Source organism: Haemorhous mexicanus, chromosome Z (assembly GCF_027477595.1).
Source record: "Haemorhous mexicanus isolate bHaeMex1 chromosome Z, bHaeMex1.pri, whole genome shotgun sequence".
In the NCBI taxonomy this organism is placed as follows: Eukaryota; Metazoa; Chordata; class Aves; order Passeriformes; family Fringillidae; genus Haemorhous; species Haemorhous mexicanus.
Window position 1 is genome coordinate 55,100,643 of NC_082381.1, and position 19,260 is coordinate 55,119,902.

The following is a 19,260-nucleotide window of genomic DNA, read 5'->3' on the forward strand; positions in this document are numbered from 1 at the left end:
AGTAGATGTCAAATAGATGCACCACAGGAACTGGAAAATCTGTTTACAGTTTATCCTATAAAAAAATAAAAGAAGCGACACACAAGTTTGACCAGAACAATTTAGAACCTTACTTTCATACTGCAAGTAAAAGCAGATGTGGGGGATCCTATTACTGATTCCTGCTTCATGTTCAAACCTTTAGGCACACAGGACCATGAGATCTCTGATTCAAAGGCTGTCACGTCACTTCACAGGGCTGCAATATCTAACTTATATTATCTCATGCGTCCCTTACCGTCTTTTTAGTGATGTGTTATTTCTACATGCTCTTTAAGAAGCAGTAATAAAGCATCTTACCAGATGCCCTGTTCTGGGTAGAAGACAAACAGGACATGTGAAGACGTCCCAGAAGTCTTGCTGCATTTGTCTGAAGACCAATCTGCTCTGAGAAACTAATTATCTGTTGAGACAATAAACCACTAGTTAGACAAATTTGCCTACACTGCCTCATTCAAGCTGGATACAAACATTACGTAGTTTCTTTTAAACAGACTTGTCTTGCTTGTGCAAGGTGTGAAGGTATGCTAGTGCATTATCCAAAGGAGAAAACAGAGGCTACCTTCTTACCTGTGTAAGGGTTCTGATCACTTCATTCAGCTTACTTTGAAACTGTGAGGACTGAATGCTCTCAGATTTCAGCTGCAAGAGAAAAACAAAAAAAAGGTTAATTTTGTAAGAGATTAAAAACTAGCAACAAACAGAGAAAAAATTCTGAAAACAGATTACATTTGCACCCATGCCTTTCTCTGGGAGTGGGAGAGAGAAAAGGAGAAAGCTTACATGGCTGAAAACTTTTCCCCAGTGTCATTGCACATGGGCCATATGATGGCAAAATGGAACAAGTCCCATTTTACTCATTGCAATTCAATGTTGCTTGGTTCATACCCAACACAAATTATTGCAAAAATGTGATGTCCTGGTTTACAGCCACTACTGTAGGAATGGGAAGATGCATCCCATCTTGCCTTCTAGGCAAATTTCTCCATGAGATTAAGGCACCATTTACTTGCATTTTCTGACCTGTATCATGCCTCCTTCAGAGCCCACCAGTGCAACCAGCCCACTGACAGCAGCCAGACGCTCCATTGTTGGAGAACCCTGGAAGCATAATTCAGGACCAGTGAGCCAATGTGATGACACAACACTACTGTAGGACAAAATGCTTGTTTCTTCCAACTTAAAAAACATGACTACTATCACTAGTACACCTCTAATCCCAATTGCCTTTCCAGGTCAGATTCCAGCATGGTAGATAATACTAATCCCTCTCTTGATGAATGAAAGCTTTATATAGAGCTTCCACCTCACTCCTCCAAATCTTAAATTCATCATGGATTGACAAATCAATTTTTTTTCCTAGCTCAATATGTATTCCACAAAATGTACCAGTGCAATTCAACTCAAAACCAGTTTCTTTATTGATAATTACCTTTAGCTGCAGTCTTAATATGTAAGTTTAGAGTTTTATCTGGAACACCTAACTTTTCCAGATAAATTGAAATAATTGTAATGACAAAGGCACTATACTCACCCTTCTTTTTTCTAGTTCTGACAAGCAGCACCTGATTTCACAAGACATTTTCACTTAATAGCCTAGACTTTATCCTTGGGCACTGTTCCAAATTAGTGAACATGTCCAAATTAGGACCTCATTGAGATAAGCATTTCTCATAAATTATCCAAATTGAAGAGAAACAGGGATTTTTTTTTTCCCTTTAGCAAACAGCGCAAAATTATCCTCTTGCTTCCAAATATCAATCAAACGGCATATTTAGATAGTCCTAACTTTTCCTAACATCACTCCTTGCAAGAAGCAAGGAAAATTACGTTCCTAGTGTTAATTTTAAACTGCACATCATCCCTTCCCCACCTCCTCCACCCCCACCCATGCAAAAAAAAAAAACCCAAACCCTAAACCAACAAAACAAGTACAAAACCCAGGATATGCACAGAAACTCCTTTACCTCTGCAAGTACAATTTTTATCCAGGCTGGAATTAGTTTGTTACTCAGGTCTTCAGCTTTCCCATGACCACAAGCTGACAATCCATGTACTATTGCACCTAAAGCTAAAGCAAAACTGTAGGTCTGTAAGGTGAAAAAGAACTTATTAAAAACAGATTTTACAAATGAGTCTGTATTCTTTCATACATTTATTATTGGAACATTACTCACATATTTATTATTTCCCCACAATTAGAGGTAATGTATCTGTCTAGAATACCAGATGCTTTATTTCAAGTGACATGGGATTTTCTGAGATTAAATCTTTGACACACAGAGCCTTGGTTTTAGAGCAGATTTTCTGATATGAAGATAAAGAGCTCTAGCACAGGTAGTTAGCTCTGACTTCCTATTTTTCAGATAAACATTCTGAACAGTTGATTAATGTAATAGCAGGCTTTGATTCAAAATGGTTGCCTCCCCCAGCTCCTTCATTCCCTGGCAAGCATTAATCAGAAAAGAACTTGCACTAAAATAATGAGATTATTTTTGGCAATTTGAGGGGTATCCTAGGACACTAGGAATGAAACACACACCTGTAGGAAGCTGTGGCTATGTTTATGGTTATGCACTGTCAGTGGTTCAGGAACAGCAAAAATTCAGAACAGCACAGTTGATGTCTTTTCCCATCAACAAAATAATTTATAGAAATATGCTATAAAAGAGACAAAAATTGGCAGGATACAGGGACTAAAGACATCAAATGTAACAATTTCTCTTCTAAATGCAATCAAACACATACAACTTGCTTTTATTTCTGAGTAAGTGCCATATGCATTAATGAATCAAGTGGTAATCTTAGTAATTGTGTGGTATGCAAAATACATTAAACAGTATTAGTTAATGATGAAAGTAGATCAATATAATTGTCTTGAATTACAGTTTGGGAAAAGCAGTAGCCAATATTAAATAGATAAAGAGAGAAAGAGAGGAAGCAAAGCCCAAATACAGAATTATTACCTGCTGATTATTTTCTGCTAAGGTCCGTAGTTTGCTCATAGCCTTCTCAGCCTCAGTTGCTTCTATGATTCCTACACTGAAAGCAGAGACACAGGAACAGGCCACGGAATAGGCAAGTACCTGAAAAAAATTTTATTCCACTAACTAGTGTCTAATCAAGCTCACCATAGCAAGGGTCACATTGAATAATGTGCCAGCATGATAGAAAAGATGTAACATTTTCAGTTTATACTTTCAGATATTTATTCCCTCTCTGAAAGATTCTTCATTGATGCTAATAATGTTAAACAAACACAACCAAAGCTTGGAAATACTTCTGGTTTTACAGAGGTCAAACTCCTGACCTTCCACACAAATGTAACTATTCTCTAAACACAAGTATCTGATCATTACTTATGTAAGCATACTCAGCATGTTGTGCTCCCATCAGGACTACAAGCAGGTCCACCAGGTGAGAAAATGAGCACATAGAACTGTCTGTCACACACAGCTCACAACACCAGCCTCCTGTCCTTGCAGGACACCAGCAACATAGCTTTTCTGTTCTTCTGCCTTAGCCATGGAGAATAAGTAAGTGAAGTCTGAACTAACAACAAAGCAAGTGTGCCAAATGTCTAACCTCCTCTGTACCAAAGTTAAGCAGCAGAACAACACATGACTCTGAGGGAAGCAGAGCACACCTACCTACTGTGCAAGATTGACATCAATTTGACCTGTAGCAAGTAATATGCAGATTGTACCTTCTGCTGTAGCAGGCCAGAATTACTTCTCAAGTACTGGGTTATATGCAAGTCATCTACAGCTCTGAAAGAGCCTCTTGCTTCTCATATAGTGCATCTCATATAGTAGCATTCATCCTAGAGTGCTGCCCAAATTTTACTCATCTCTACAAATCCTTACAGAGGTTTTAACTGCCAAGGATAGGTTTTCTTTTTCATCCCAAACTATCTCATGATGTTAAACAGCTGCTGCCTTTCATCTCAGAAGCTGCTGTATTGAACTCAGTTTAATTTCAATAATGCATTTGAAGATCTCTGGGGACAGATAAATTATTTCATAGCTGTAAGTAATTTTAATGCATGAACCATAAGTTGCAAAAGGCTAATCCCCAACACGTATGTACTGCCAAAAAAATAAAACCCCATAGAAGAAGATGTTTAATAAAGAGCTTTCAGAACATTACCAACAGGGGGATAAGAATAATACTATCAATCTCTATTGACTCTATTGACTCTTTCCTGTAGGAAAACAGAAGATTACTCAACTGCTCAGCTGCTCCAGGCTTACATATATCATCTACAGAGTTGCTTTTCTTGTACAAAACATCTGCTTGTTCTGATTTTTGTTTTCTGTTGCAAACTAATTGAATTTCATCAGTTTTCATTCTCAAGTTTTACCTCAGCAGAGTTATAGGCTAAGTACATGGACCATGTCAAATCTTACAGGACGTATCCTGGGAAAAAGCTCCCTAAAATGCAGAGCTCAGGTTCAGTGTTCAAAACAAAGAAAATAGTAAATGGGGCTGTAGCAGCATGCACAAGTAAAAGATTCACATTAGGTAGTGACACAAAATTTCAAAGAAACATATAGAAGGCATAGTGAAGGATGAAGTATCAATATTTAAGTTCTCTTTGAGAGTAACCTGTTGTCTGCTTTTAGTAGATCAGATGAGCAATAAACAACTGTATGTAAGAGATCCATATTCACAGTTACTCATGATCCAACTTTCAACAGTTTAATTTGGGGTTAAGGAATTAAAGAAGACCTTTAAAGAACCATGTCTGTTATGTTTTCAGGCAGTTCCTTAATGTTTTTACAAGATTCTATTCTTATTATTGCTGTTATTAACACTTTTTTTCCGCAGCAGACATAAGCCCATATATTATGAAAGAAAAAGTAGAAATTAAACCTTCAATTATCACAGATAAAAAAAGTTTCAGCAAAAAGACTATAATTATTAAAGGGAAGAAACAAAATAAAAGGAAGACTTAAAATTTCTGATAAAATAGGTCATACCTCCTGGACTCCTCTGCTTTGGTCCTCACTGCTGTCCAGGTATTTGTAGAGTTTTCGCAATGAAGCAGAAACATGCACTCGCGATTCTGTTTGGCTACTGTGACTCATAAATGAAAGAACAAGTCCTACTCCTAAAATACATCCAGTGCTTTAAGAGAAAACAAAAGAGAAAAGATTAAGTATGGTTTGGCTGCTCTGAACTCCCTTTAAATCCCAATAAAGCTTGTGGGTAAGAAGACCTCTTGGCCTTGCCTGATAACTAGCCCTGTAGATAATTTATTACCACAGTCAATTTTGCGAATGGTTTTTATTTCACACATTGTTTTCAGGAAACACCAGATGAAAGAAGAGCACAATAAAGTATTTATTTAAATAATAAGTCCTACACATAGAGCCTCATTATTCCTTCTTTCTCTGAAGAACCAGTAGCCCCAACAACAAGCGCCATAAACTAGTATGAAGGAATTATCAATCCAAATTTCAGTGTGTCCTGATAGTATAAACTAGGAAATCCCAATTAAACATACTAATTGCACTGTGTGTATTAGCATCTGCTGCTGTCAGACTCCTTCAAGAGTTGTTTTGTTTGCAAAAGTAATGAAATTAGTCATTAAGCCAGAGGGCTGCTTAGCTAGGTAAGAAATTAAGGTATTCACCTGCATTTCCTAACAGGAATGGTCAGGTGTGCATTCTAATTTGTATGTACTAAAATTTGCATACACTACAGTGGAGCAGCTCCATCAAGGCAGACATATCCAGCATAACTAACTGTTTGATCCTGAGGCTACTTAAAATTGCAACAAAAACATAGTTTCAAAGGACATAATTTAATAGGGCAGCTGGCATAAACATCTCCAAAGTCTCCACCTCTTTTTCAGATTTTTGTTCCGAAATTCCATTCTGGACCAAATATCTTTTACTAAATTCTGCATCTCTGCTCCCATAACAAGTTCCAAGTCATCAGGTTTGTCAGAAAACTTCCAGACAGTTCTGGCTTCCATCATGAGATACTAAAACATAGCAGACACTTATTGCTCTGAAGGTGATCTCTCACTGGCACACATCCCCAGTTGCTCTTATTTGTAGATGTTTTTTTTCCCCCATGCACATCTCCCTGATACTGCTTGTAGCAAGCAGTGAGCAGTCAAATGAGCATGGCTAGGATCTTAGGCATTCTCCTAAGCTTCTCCTATCCAACTTAAAAATAGCAAGAAAAAAAAACCTGCTGCTTTTACTCACTAGGTAAAAAAGAGACATCTGAGAATAACTTTGGTTGTACTTTTAAGATAATGTTTTACAGTAACTGGGGATTAAGGATGATTGAGCATGGCTAGAAGACATAGAGGGGTGTCTTAGGAGTGGTATTTTTTTCCAACAAAGATCAAACAAACTTTTTAAAGCAACTGGTATATCTGAATTAATGACTAGCCAATAAAACAAGGATATGGCTTATATACACAAGTTCTAAATTTAAGTTTACACTACTGCTTGTTGACAAAACTACATAGAAAGAAAACAGTTTCTCATTAGAGCTATAGTATTTCATGTTATTCACTTTTAATAAAGACTTAAAACATAATCAGACACTAAAGCAATAATAAAACTTTGCCTTCTCTGCTCCACTTTTTGTAACTAACAATTGTTCTCACTTGGCAACCTTATTTGTCAGCTACATAAAATGAATATTTAGGTAAATGTCATCTACATGATATCTCAGATTTCCTAAAGCGTTTTAAGTATTTTACTGCCAGAGCATCAGGTTGCAGGGAGTCCTGCCTTCCACCAGGGGCAACCTGAGTCTGAACAGCACTGATTCCCACACCTGCACTGCTCAGCAGACCTATGTTTTAAACACTGTCAGCCTATTTTTTGTGAGAAAGAAAATCACCGATTTAGCAGGAGTGAAACACTGGTGAAAATGCTCATGCCTCACGGCTGATCACGCCTGTGTCACACTGGATAAAAAGGCTGGAAAGGACCTTCCTTTGGAACAGCAGTTTACAAGTAGAAATGTGAAATTTGGACAACTCTACAACATTTACAGCTCTACATTACTTCTTTGCTCACAAAGAGAACTTTTACTAGACACCAACTTCCTCTTAACCTTTAAAAACCATAGAGATCACAAAAAATTACCCCCTCTTCAATCTTCCCTCTCTTGCTTGCCATTGTTTCATATTCTTCTGGAAACCTCTTGCTGCCAGAGAAGTCTGGCTTGGCTCTTCTCTGAGGCTTTGATCTACAGCTAAGAAGCTTCACAAACCAGCAGCAATAGGCATGACAAAGGGGTGCAGCTGGTAGAGTCTCTGTGTCTCACTCTGTGCGACTCAAAAGCCAACAGAAATCCTCACTAAGCTATAGAGGTTTGCAGCCCAGTGGTGCACAGCTATGACTCCTCAGAGCTTTTCAGAAAGTGCACTGGAGAAAGGAGGGGAAAGGCAAATGGGAATTATTGCTGTTTCCTTTCAACAGTGAAGAGTGGGGCAGAGTAATGCTCAAACTGAAAGAAAACCTTATGCACCCACACTGAGGCACTCAAGATACTGTGGTTCCTTCCCTGATTTGAAAGAGAAATGACTACTGTGGAAGAAACATCCTGCCATGCTATGTTAGCTGTCTCATGGCAACTGACACATGTTTTATTGTCTAAGGAGATTCAAGTTTTAACTGTAAAAACTTAAGCAATGTAGACAAAGTCTATGACTGACTTTGTTTCAGGGAGCATGTGGACCTCCAAAGGGCCTTTCCAGCCTGTCTGAGCTGGTGATTATATGGAAGTACTCAGAACCTGTTGTCTCCTTGTCCTATTCCTATACTTTTCTATGTAGAATTAAGGAAGAAAGTGTGAATTAAAAAGGTGTAGTTCAAAATAAAGTATCACTAGTAATAAAGGAAACTCACTTGTACTCCAGACTGGTGTCAAAGCAGCAGTTCTCCAACACATCCAGAGACTTCATCAGAACGAAGTTCATCTGTTGACCAGGTATATCACTACAAAACCAAACCAAGACAGAAACAAAAGAAAGATCCAATGCCTGACAGTAGGAGAGAGATGATGATAAAACATCATCTCAGCTAGACAGGTTCAAAAGCTGAAAATTCATGACATTTCACACGATTAGCTCTCTCAATCTCTCTCCACCTCAACGTCCAACTTGCTGATAAAAAAGACACATTTACATCCCACTCCAAAGATGTCATATGGACACCCCTCTTATAAAACATATACTCAATTTTCATAATGAACAGGACATCTTTAATGTAAACTAGAGCTAAAATCTGATATAAGCTATAGCTACATTCCTATGAGTTTTGATTTGTTGCAATACAATGCTTTGAAGAATGTGTGAGATTATGCTTTCAAACCATGCAGGGCAGTGAAAGAGTAAAAATGGTCTGCAAGAAATGGTTAGAAAAATGTCTTCACTAAACACCCCTCACCACAGAAATGAAACAAACACAAACCCCCAAAATATTGATTCTCATACTCCAAAATACTGGGCTGATGTAACTCCATTCTCTTTAAGAGTCTTTTAATGCTTGTATGTAGCTCAGTTGTCCCACTGACTAAACATCCAAAGGTAGTCCATTCCCAAATTAAGTGGCTGAGTCAGTGGCAGCAAGGCATCAAGACACCAAAGCATGAAGATTAAAACTCAGCAATGCTTCAGTTTTAACAAAATCAGGTGCCTTAGAAACATTAGCTTCGCTGAGCAAATTAACAACTGCCAATCAAATCTGTTTGATACCTGTGCTTGTGTACTAATTAAACATTTTTTAATGGGTATACAAGAAGAAAAAATCCCTTGCAGTCAAAACTCTGGAGGAATATAAAGTCAAACCTACTTCTTAATTTCTCTAGAATCACCAGCAATTTGCAATTGAGGCCAATCTTTCTGAAAAGGAGGCATTTTCTAACAACCTCAGAACACCTCTGTGCTGCCAACACAGCTGTAACAGCATGCTTTAAAGACAGTTCTTTACACTGCTTCCATCCTCACATTTGTAACTCACATGATGTAAGTTAACACTGTCCCATGTCCAGAGCACCACTTACAAAGGAACCAATGAGAGTTGTGTATTATTTCACAATTATGTCTTCCAGTGTAGCTAGTCCCATTTAAAAGAATATCTGTCGTTCTTCTAGCTGACTGCTTGCACTTTGTACCTTAGGATATTATGAAAATTAGTCACTTATCCTGAAGGAATGACAAAACACCTAGGATAGCTCTAGAGGGGGCTAAAGTGGGGGTTGGGGGGAGACTGATAATAAGAGGCACCATTTAAGAAACATTACAAAGCCCTTTAAGAATCATTTGCCTATGGCTTGTAAATACTTTAATTCCTCAGAGCTTAAGGCCACATGCAGAAGAAGGAAGTTACCTTTGCAACTACGTTAAATATGATAGTTCTCACCTGACTTTTTCTTCATACAAACGTGAGATGAACATCCCCAAACCAAGGCCCATGTGGATTTGAACAGCTTGAGATTCGTCAGCATTTGGTTTTCCAGGTAACCTGTCAGTCAGCATACTCAGGACCTCCTCAACCTTCTCCTTGCATGATACAATGAAAATGGGCACCAGGAGAGACAAAGCTGTGGCTGCACAGGATCGAGCTATAATACTAGCAGTATTTTCACCTGAGTAAGATTTCTAGAAAAACACAAAAGAGAACATTTTTTTTCTCTTAACGCCTTTTCCAGGCAATAACACTCAGCATTTGAGGAATTTAAAATAAACACCTACAGAGCAAACAGCAGCACAGATGCATTACAATCTGACATTCCTTGCATGTGGCTTTTACCATTTTGATAATAAAGACAAAAACTTCAAGCAAACACAAATATAAACAGAAAGTACAATGAAAGAAAATTAACAAGAGCAAGAAGAGTCTTGATTTTCCCCTACCCCAACTACTACAGCTCAAACAGAACCAGGAAACTTTATTATTAGAATGCCAGGTATGAAATATAGATATATTGCCTTGCCTTCAGTACCACAGCACATACCTGATAGAACCAAGGGAAGACCTGACCTTTAGGCTGGTAGCGGCTATTCACAATACTCAAGAGGGTCTCTGTGACCATGGAAATCCAGTGTTTCATAGGAATAAAATCAGGTTCAGTCTATAAAAATCAAACCCAAATAGTCATCATTATTTTTTCTTAAAGCAACTTCTACCTAAACAGCTCACCTATGTTCCAGCTGTGATCCATCATGAATGAGATTATTTTGTCATTCCTATGTAGTGTAAGCAGCATCATTTACTTGTCAGTGCTGGCTCTCCAGACACTACTTTTTATCAAGTACTATTCAGTGGAGCCAAAAATGATGAAATTTTGAAAAAAGTTTGGCTAGCTTTCAGTGTCTTTAGAGTGACCTCTATCTCATCTGTCAAAATGGTCAAATACATGACCATTTAGACATTTTGCTTCTTGTGACAAGGCACATACATACTCTACCTGCTTTGGTACCACAGAATCTGACAGACGGCATTCACTGAGTATGATGAAATTTGAACTTGAAAATGTAAAGTACTTCACATGCACTTACCAGCCTCCCAAACACCTGGTCAGAATACTTCTCTGTATTCCACGAAGAGAAGGGACCCACAAAGAGAAGGGACCCTCTCCCAGATTCACTCACCTCAGGCACCTCTTCAGTGTCTGAAGAAAGGCTGCTTTCATATTTGGCTACAGCAACCGCAAGGCCAGTTAAAGCAAAAATAGAGTTTCCTTTCACCACTGGGCTGTCTCTGAACAGAAAAAGGAAAACAGTTAAGAAACATGGTAGAGATGCGGGCAACAAAACATTTATCTCAAAGCAGAAAAGTTATGCTACAGGCGATCCAGGAGGGAAGGTCTTTGCCCCTAGCAAGCTCATAGGGCTCTCTTCTAGCTCAGCTGCAACCTATTACATTTCATTTTCAGGAATTAGAGAAAGAATGGAGGGAAGAAGTGTTTCAGTCTTTTTTTTTCTTGCCTGTCTTTTATATACAGGCTAGCACACACAAAGTTGTATAAAAACAGAAGCTTTCTTCCACTATAAAAGGACTGCTACCCTGCAGAGCAAGTAGCACTCACAGAAATGCAGCAGTTGGTCTTAATAGTAGCATTTCCATAGAGGACAAAACAAAAACATCTTCAAATGGAGAATGCTGGACAGGCAGATGCCACTTCATTGCAAGATGCCACTTCACAGCATGAGAAGATTTAGCAGAGCAGCCATTATTATCAGCTTAAAAAAAAAGTTTTGAATTATTTCCTTACACTACAAAAACACTACCTATGGAGAATGATAGGATTCAACATTTCTAAGACAGTGCAAAACTTTAAGGAAATCAAGAAAGAAAATCTGACAAAAACCAGGGAAAACATAACTGTGTTCAGCTTTGTATAAGGAAGTATGTGGATATTCTAGTCATTCCCAGAAAAACAAACTGCAATATTATCCTGATGGAACTCTTACATTATTTTACAAAAGCACCTGAACAATATGACTGTATAAGACCACTTACAGGCCAGCAGACTCTCTGCTGCTCTCCTCCATTTCTAAAAACTTCCTTGACTGCTGCTGTGAAAATATATCTACTGCCAATCTGGCTCTTATTCTAGATCCTAAGATGTCATTATCACAGTAAAAGTATTTTCTGGATTTCTATTTTGTTTTTTAAAACAAGAAACGCAAGTCTTAGTGGAATGTCATCATTTGGAACAGTGAAACTACCTCCTCTCAGGCAAGAGGTACTTGCAAATTATTACAAGGTACTTAGTTCAGTTCTTTGAAGTCTCTCAGTATCATTTGCCTTATATAATTTCCTAAGCTTCTAAAAGGCAACATTTTATTATGTACCTCAGAGAGAAGCTTCTAAATCCACACACTCATGAAACCTGGATGCTTTAAATTTAATGAGGGTAAAAATCATCTTAAAAAGATCTAGGAGGAAAAGGTGCAGTGTCCCACTCTTTATTGAAAATATGGGGAAAAAAACATCATCTGTAGTAATTTATCAGTCCTTACTTGGAAGCACCTTTGATGACATCGGTCAACATATCTCTGACCCTGCAAGAGAACAGAAAGAATTTACATCATATTCATTACATTATGAACATGGTGTAAAACATTTAGCTGAGTGTGACTCAGCTAAATTCCTCTTCTGTCTTTCATGAGTCTATTCTAAGTTAACAACTGTATCAGCCAATCAGAACACTTAGTGCAAAATAATTACAAGCATTTAATCTGTAAAAAATCAACGCATGACCCCAAGTTTCTTCATGCTCATGTGCACTCCCAGTGTTTTACAAAGGACTCTTACTTGACTTAATACCACTTTTTGTTAAGTGCTGGTTCATGCAATAGCCGTAAATATGCTTTTTGAGCACACCAAACGCATTAGTTTCCAGATAATTGTACTGCGTTCTAGCATAATGAAATCTGAATGCTTTATAAAGGACAACCATTACAATTTATTCTACACTTACTTTATTTCTACACTACAAGCAGTTATGCTATGACATGGTATATAAACCTGAATCAATTTAAATTAAAGCCATAGGAGTGGTTACAATTTCTTACACATTATTGATTTATAATAGGCTACTTGTTTTCAATTGTTTCCTTTTGCATTCATATCAAGACTGAAGCAGAGATGCAATCAATCTCCTACACTGAAAGATGTGGATGAGGAGAGAGATCCTCTAATCTAAACCACAAAATTCTGTCTTGGCCATGAATGTCATTCCACATAAAAAAACCAACTTTAGACTGAAAATGCATGTCTCCTAAAGCAGAGCTGTATGTTATAATTCTCAGTTACACCCAAGCTTTTAAAGAAACCTACCCAGATCTTCCTTCACAATCACACTGCTTTTGCCCACAGTTTCTAAGCCACCACACTAGAAGCACTTAGAAGTTGGTAAACACCAAAGTAAAATTGCACCAAAAAAATTTGCAAAATTTACACAATAAAGGATTAACACTAAAGTTTATACCACATTGTCCACAATTAGGTTAGCCCTAGTGAGCAAAAAAAATGCTTAATGGCTGCTGAAGTTAGGGCCCTGAGGAACCAAGCAAATAACTGTGAACTGGAAAAGAAACTAAAGCTACTACTGGGCTCCAGTCAATTTCCTGCATTTTTGGCATAGCTTACATTATCACTATTTAGGAAATAAAGAGCAGAAATTCTTTCAGGAGAAATCTACAAAAGCAGCATTGCTACAGGCATTTTTATACCCTATCAAGAAAAAGATCAGTCATTAATAAAGTATCCTTTCTACAACACTGCAGCATTCTGGATCTTAAAATGCAAGCCACTATTCTAGAATTAGCTGGAATTCAGAACAAATTCTGAATTCTTCTTGAGTGGGGCTTAATAACACACCTTTCAGATTGAAACACACAAAAAGCATTTGGCTTTGTGCATATTTTGCTTCCAATACACTTAGGAACAAGCATAAACCCAGATATTTATACTGTCCATGGATAGATAGTTTTTTCTCTTGTAAAGCCTCCCACTTCACACCTTCTCCTGGCCATGCATGTACATGGCTAAATCCTGACTGACAGAGAGACACTTCTCACCTGACTGCAACAGAATTAGTGCAGAATATGGACCAGGGTGTGCATCATGTGCTTGCTTCTAAACAACATTCTCACCTTCAATAATAGTAACTTAGCAGCAGTCCACCATGACATACATTAGATTGTGACTTGCATTTCTTTCATCAAGGTATTTTCAGTGACATAGCTCATTAAACTCTCAAGAAGAAAATTTTTATCTTTGAATAATCCTTCTCCTTTAGCATCCTATAAAACTCCTGAATTCTTTCACTCTTTCCAGCTGCTCACCCTACAAAGTTTTCCCCATGCATACAGAAATCCTTACATATTCTTTCTTTCCACTCCCCTCTCCCACCATGGTCACTGTATCTGGCAGCTGGCTGTTGTTCACTTTCAGTTTTTTTTTTTTTTTTTTTCATTAGTGCTCATACAGTCTTTAAACTTGCAAAATTAAAGGCTTTAAACCCTTGTCCTCCTCTGTCCCCTTACTCGCCACTACAAGTGGTCAGGAGCACACAGGCACTTCCTTACCATAGCCAGGCTGTAAATTGTTTGTACTGCACCTCTTCAGGATCCTCTTTTCCATGCTTTAACTGCATCTCCAGCTCTGCCAGCCTCCCCTGCAGAATTGCAAAAAAAGTCAAAAATGGATCTTACAAGCTTTATTTACATCATAAGATTTCTTCAGAGAATACTCAGGTAACCAAACCTAAGGGTTAGTTCAAAAGTGATCTTGCTGCATTGCAAAGGGGATCCCACCATAATATACAATATATTATAGAGAAGAATCCATTATTTTTTGTTCTGAGTAAGAAAAACAAACTGCAGATGGCATTAACGACAAATACTGAGGCATCTATCTAGTACATGCAGAGCCAAGTTCCCTTGGGAAGGGCTACAACAAGCAGGGACTGAGCTCTAGACATCTGATAGCTAAAATGGATTCTAACAGCAAAACACTGCTTTCTTGATGCACTACTTAAGACAGAATTTTTCATTCTTTTACTTTACATAACTCTGAACCCCCTGTGATTTCCTACACCACTACGTTTAAAAAGGTGATATGGATTCTGCCCTCTAACATGCTGTAACATGTTATAACATACATATGTTATCTAAAAATATCTAAAGCAGCTTTGTTTTAACATTCTGTCACCAATCAAGAGAACTATAACTTAACTTGTTTAGGTTGTCAATTTCCTGCTCTTTAGCAGATTACTAAGCCTTAAATGAAAAAATACAGGCACATATGCTGTATTTTTCTGGTATTAAATGCTTGTAGTTTGGGTATACATACCAACCTGAAAATACAACACAGTCAATCTTGAAAATCCAGGTCTCACTCAAAAAGTGACCCTCCACAGAGATTAAAGGAGTACATCAACACACTGACTAAAAAGAAGGCAGTATAGCAACTCAGAAACACTGAATTATGTACTATCCAGACTACTCATCTTAGCCTCTTTTGGCCACCTCCAAGGAAATGTACTACAAAAGTGAAAGGATTAAGTAAGAAGCAACAAACATAGGCTCTATTGTCCTGTAAAATGGCAAGAAATCCTACAGATCCTTTAGAAAAAATCTGCTACATGCTAAGCTTCTTGTGAAATCTTGTCTTGGAAGGGAAGCAAAAGAGGAAAGTAATTAACTGCAAGAGACAATGTCTCGCAAGACCTAAACCTGCAATTTGAATAGCTGCTCCCTGTTTTGTAATGCGGCTGGCTTGGTACAGGATCTCACATTTTGTTGATGGTCAAGATAAAAATTGTTTTGAAAATGTGAGAGAAGCCTATGTTTTGCTGCATAGCAAAACAAGGAGCAAAACTTCTAGAATTCGTTCAGCAACCTGAGCTGCTCGCGCTGAAAACAGCTGATGTGGCCAGGAAATACAAACAATTAAGCCCTTCCAGTAGCACAAAGAGAGCATTCTGGAAGGAAGCTATTTGCTAAACCTTTTTTAGATAATTTTCCTGTTGAAAATCAAATTATATTACATTGGTTGAGATACCAGGTCAGCTAACCTAATGAGATAATTTAAGATATTTCTTAATCATTAGATAGAGTTGAAAAAATTGAAAGAGGAGTCTCTTACAGTTTAGCAGGATGACATGCTGATTAAGGGAAGTTCTTTTTAATGAATCACCCCTCGATAGCTTCTGTCTCCTTTATGGTACTACTATTTCAAATTTCCTATCCAAGCAATAGGTTAGAGCTCTAGCCAAAATTTCATCTTCTAAAAATTCTAAAAATCGACACTTTCTGCAAGCTGACACATGAACAAACCTGCATGAACCTGAACTGTAAATAGAAACTACACTTCTACAAAGTATCCCAGACTGTGCTGTCAGTAGGTGAACACTCATTTTTATTTCTTTTTTATAATGTTATAATCAAGCACCTCAAGCTTTACTTTTTTGTAACTTATATGAGTGCTCTTGCTGGTAAAATTAAAACCCATACCATTTGAATAAGCATTTATGTCCACAATAATATATACCTCAAAATTACCTGCAGGACTGCATTGTAGGTTCGACTCATAAATCCTAACCAGGTCTGTGGCAGCAGTATGGAGTGGTGCCATTCAGAAGGCTGAATATTAACCTGTGCAACACACCAGAAAGGTTAGAAGCAGTTACATTAAGTCAAATATATGCAGAATCTATGTTCTCCAGTCTATGATTTGCAGACAAACATTCGCTTATTTCCACAGGCCATTACACATGGCTGTAGGAAATTAAAATGATCACGTACTTTATTCTCCTTTCTGATTTTACCCACACCAAGTTACTTTCAACTTCATTACCCAGGCCAGTCAAAAGTGATTGCTTGAGGCGGTGCAACAAGTAATTGAACTCAGAGAGACAGTGGAACTCTATGAGGCAATAAGCAAACATGTAGCAGCACTGGCAAATGTTTCTTCATAGTTTGTGAAGATCTTAGAAGTTTCTAAAAGCAGATTTGTTAACCCAGATAAATAACTGACCTACCCCTGTATCATTATTTTCCTGAGTCTTCCTGCTTATTCCCCTCTATTTTATGCCCTAATTATCTACGTAAAGTAGTCAGTATTCTTTCTTCACTTGGACTTTCTAACAAAAAACAAAAGACCATCCTAAAGTTCCATGCCCACTGCTTTCAGTGAACCTGAAAGACTTGTGAATAAGTACTAATACACCTATAGAAATAACAGCATTCTAAAAGTCAATCAAAAAAGATAACATACTCCGTCTTGTAGACAACACAAATATGACTTGTAGTAAAAAAAAAGGTAACCTCATCCTAATAATGACTAATGAACACTAGTCCTTCATTTTAGTTAAAATTATATTCACACCTCCTACTCATGTGTGCCCATCAATTCCTCCAAAAGTTTATAAGCAGTCAAGGTTCCAATGAGAATTGCTTTCCTTGGGTTCCTGAGGAACCTGCAGCAAGTCGAGTCTTCCCTCTGCCTTTACTCTGAAATTTTTGACTTGTGCATTAGACTATATAGTCTAATTCTGCAAGTCAACAGACAGCTAAACATGAGTCAGCATGTGCCCAGGTGTCCAAGAAAGGCTGGATCAACAATAGTGTGGCCAGCAGGGCCAGGGCAGTGATTGTATCTGTGTCCTTGGAACTGGGGAGACCACACCTTGAATCCTGTATTAATTTCTGGGCCCCTCACTTCAGGAAGAACGCCAAGGTGCTGGAGCATGTCCAGAGAAGGACAGCAGAGCTGGTGAATCATCAGAAGCATAAGTCCTGTTTGTTAGGACTGTCTGAGGGAGCTGGGGTCTATGTAGTCTGGAGAAAAGAGGATCATTGGGACCTTACTACTCTCCACAACCATCTGAGAGTGTAGCCAGGTGGGGATTGGTCTTTTCTCCCAGACAGTTAGGGACAGGACAAGAGTACATAGTTCAAACTGTGCCAGGGAAGACTCAGGCTGGATATCAGAAGTAATTTCTTAATGTAAAAAGCTGTTAAGCATTGGAATGGGCTGTCCAGGGAGGATGTGTATTCACCATCCCTGAAGGTGTTCAACAAATGTCTCAATGTGACACTTAGTGCTATGCTCTAGATGAGAAGGTGGTGACTGGTTAAAGATTGGTCCCAATGAGGTCTTCTCCAACCTAAATGAATCTGTGATTCAGGTTAACCGGTCTTATAGTGATTTGTGAAGTTCCCCATGTAATCCACACTTGTGAAAGCCAATAAAAGCAGGCCTGCAAAATACTGTATGAATATACAATATTCATGAAGGAATTAATTACAAAGCTTTAGGCACTTTATGACATTTCAAGCATCTAAGACAATATGGTCTACCAGGAACACCTAAAATTTGTGTATGTGTTTGATGACAATATAACTGCTGAGGTGCTTTTCATTAATTAACTCTCTTTATGTCAGTAAACTTTCTGCATATATGTGGAATATGAGGAAGTAAAGAGGGAACTGAACATCTTCACATAACAGAGAAGATTCAAAATTCATCTACAATTGAAAATGACTGGACATAGTGCTGAAGATTTTCAAAAAAGCAGTACTGCAACCTGCTATTTCAGTACAGGAAACCAGCAGCCTTTACTTGTCATTTATTGCTGGATATCAAGGGTAACAACAACTAGACAAAGTGTTGAGTAATTAATACTAGCAAGCACAGGCAAAGGGGACAAGTGAAGTTCAGATTGTTTTTTAAGTGCACAATTTATGTGTAAGAAGAAATTGGCTATGTGGGGAGGTGCAGGGAATGAGGCTCAAGGGAATTCAGAACTAAGGACAAGTGCTTGTGGAACACTGCCACATTGATGTGGGGTTTTTCTTAGGAACATCACTTGCCAGACCAAGCAACCAAGCGGTTTTTAAGGAAGAGCTGCAACCTGGTATCTGAGGCAGTAAGAAATGGCATGAACTTGGAGCTAGCAACCTGAGCCTGTCAACTGATGCTTCAGAAGAACATGTCTGCCTGAAAAGGCACAAAATCATAGACCAGGTTGTTAAAATGCAAGACAGGAAATGCTGGCAAACCACAGGAGATACTACTCTTGTATGTGTTTGGGACAACACCTTTACATCAGTGAAATGTTTAGACATGTATTTGGACATATATCCCTGCTTGCATATGAGAAGATAAAGTGCCACCTCAGTGATTTCATAAATAAGACTTAGCACTGTGTATCTATATCAAGGAAATAGTGAAATAGCCTCTCTTTTAATTTTGAATTTTGCTTAGAGGCTCTTTTTTATATACATCCAAATGCACCTCCTAACATTTCTTTGAGAGAAAAAAAATGTTTTTCTCTAAAGCACAGTAGACTGAGGAAAAGAAAAACAAATCTGTCAGAAACTTGATTTCTGAATACTGTTTTATCACTCGATGAAATACGCTCAGTGAATTCAGTAGTAGAAACCAGCACAAACTAGTTCATATTCATAACTACATCCATCTAGGCACAGAAGAACACAGTACAATAAATTCTGCTCAAGAAAATCCAATTGTCATCTTAAGGAACTTCACATATGAGGTTTCAATAAACTTTTCAGTATCTTAATTACATCAAAACCAAAACAGGAAAGAAAAGCACAGAAGGAGCTTTTCACTTTACTTTTCAAAGATGCATATCATCTCAGCACATCTAATTGAACACACTTTAAATATATGCAGGAAATGGGTCTTCCATGAGTATACAGAG

At 37.9% G+C, this 19,260-nt stretch overlaps 1 protein-coding gene across 5 annotated transcripts in view; it reads right to left on the reverse strand.

The window, feature by feature from the left end:
* Nucleotides 1-19,260, reverse strand: part of FOCAD (focadhesin) — a 92,452-nt gene that overhangs the window by 12,839 nt on the left and 60,353 nt on the right. For all 5 annotated transcript variants that reach the window (XM_059836849.1, XM_059836848.1, XM_059836845.1 and 2 more), the window contains 13 exons: nt 16,094-16,186; nt 14,117-14,205; nt 12,044-12,085; nt 10,670-10,778; nt 10,033-10,149; nt 9,438-9,676; nt 7,923-8,012; nt 5,022-5,169; nt 3,006-3,125; nt 2,007-2,129; nt 1,063-1,140; nt 610-681; nt 340-442 (listed from right to left, as the gene is read on the reverse strand). In XM_059836849.1, the coding sequence (XP_059692832.1) occupies nt 340-442; nt 610-681; nt 1,063-1,140; nt 2,007-2,129; nt 3,006-3,125; nt 5,022-5,169; nt 7,923-8,012; nt 9,438-9,676; nt 10,033-10,149; nt 10,670-10,778; nt 12,044-12,085; nt 14,117-14,205; nt 16,094-16,186 (1,423 nt within the window). The remainder of the gene's footprint in view (nt 1-339; nt 443-609; nt 682-1,062; nt 1,141-2,006; nt 2,130-3,005; nt 3,126-5,021; nt 5,170-7,922; nt 8,013-9,437; nt 9,677-10,032; nt 10,150-10,669; nt 10,779-12,043; nt 12,086-14,116; nt 14,206-16,093; nt 16,187-19,260) is intronic.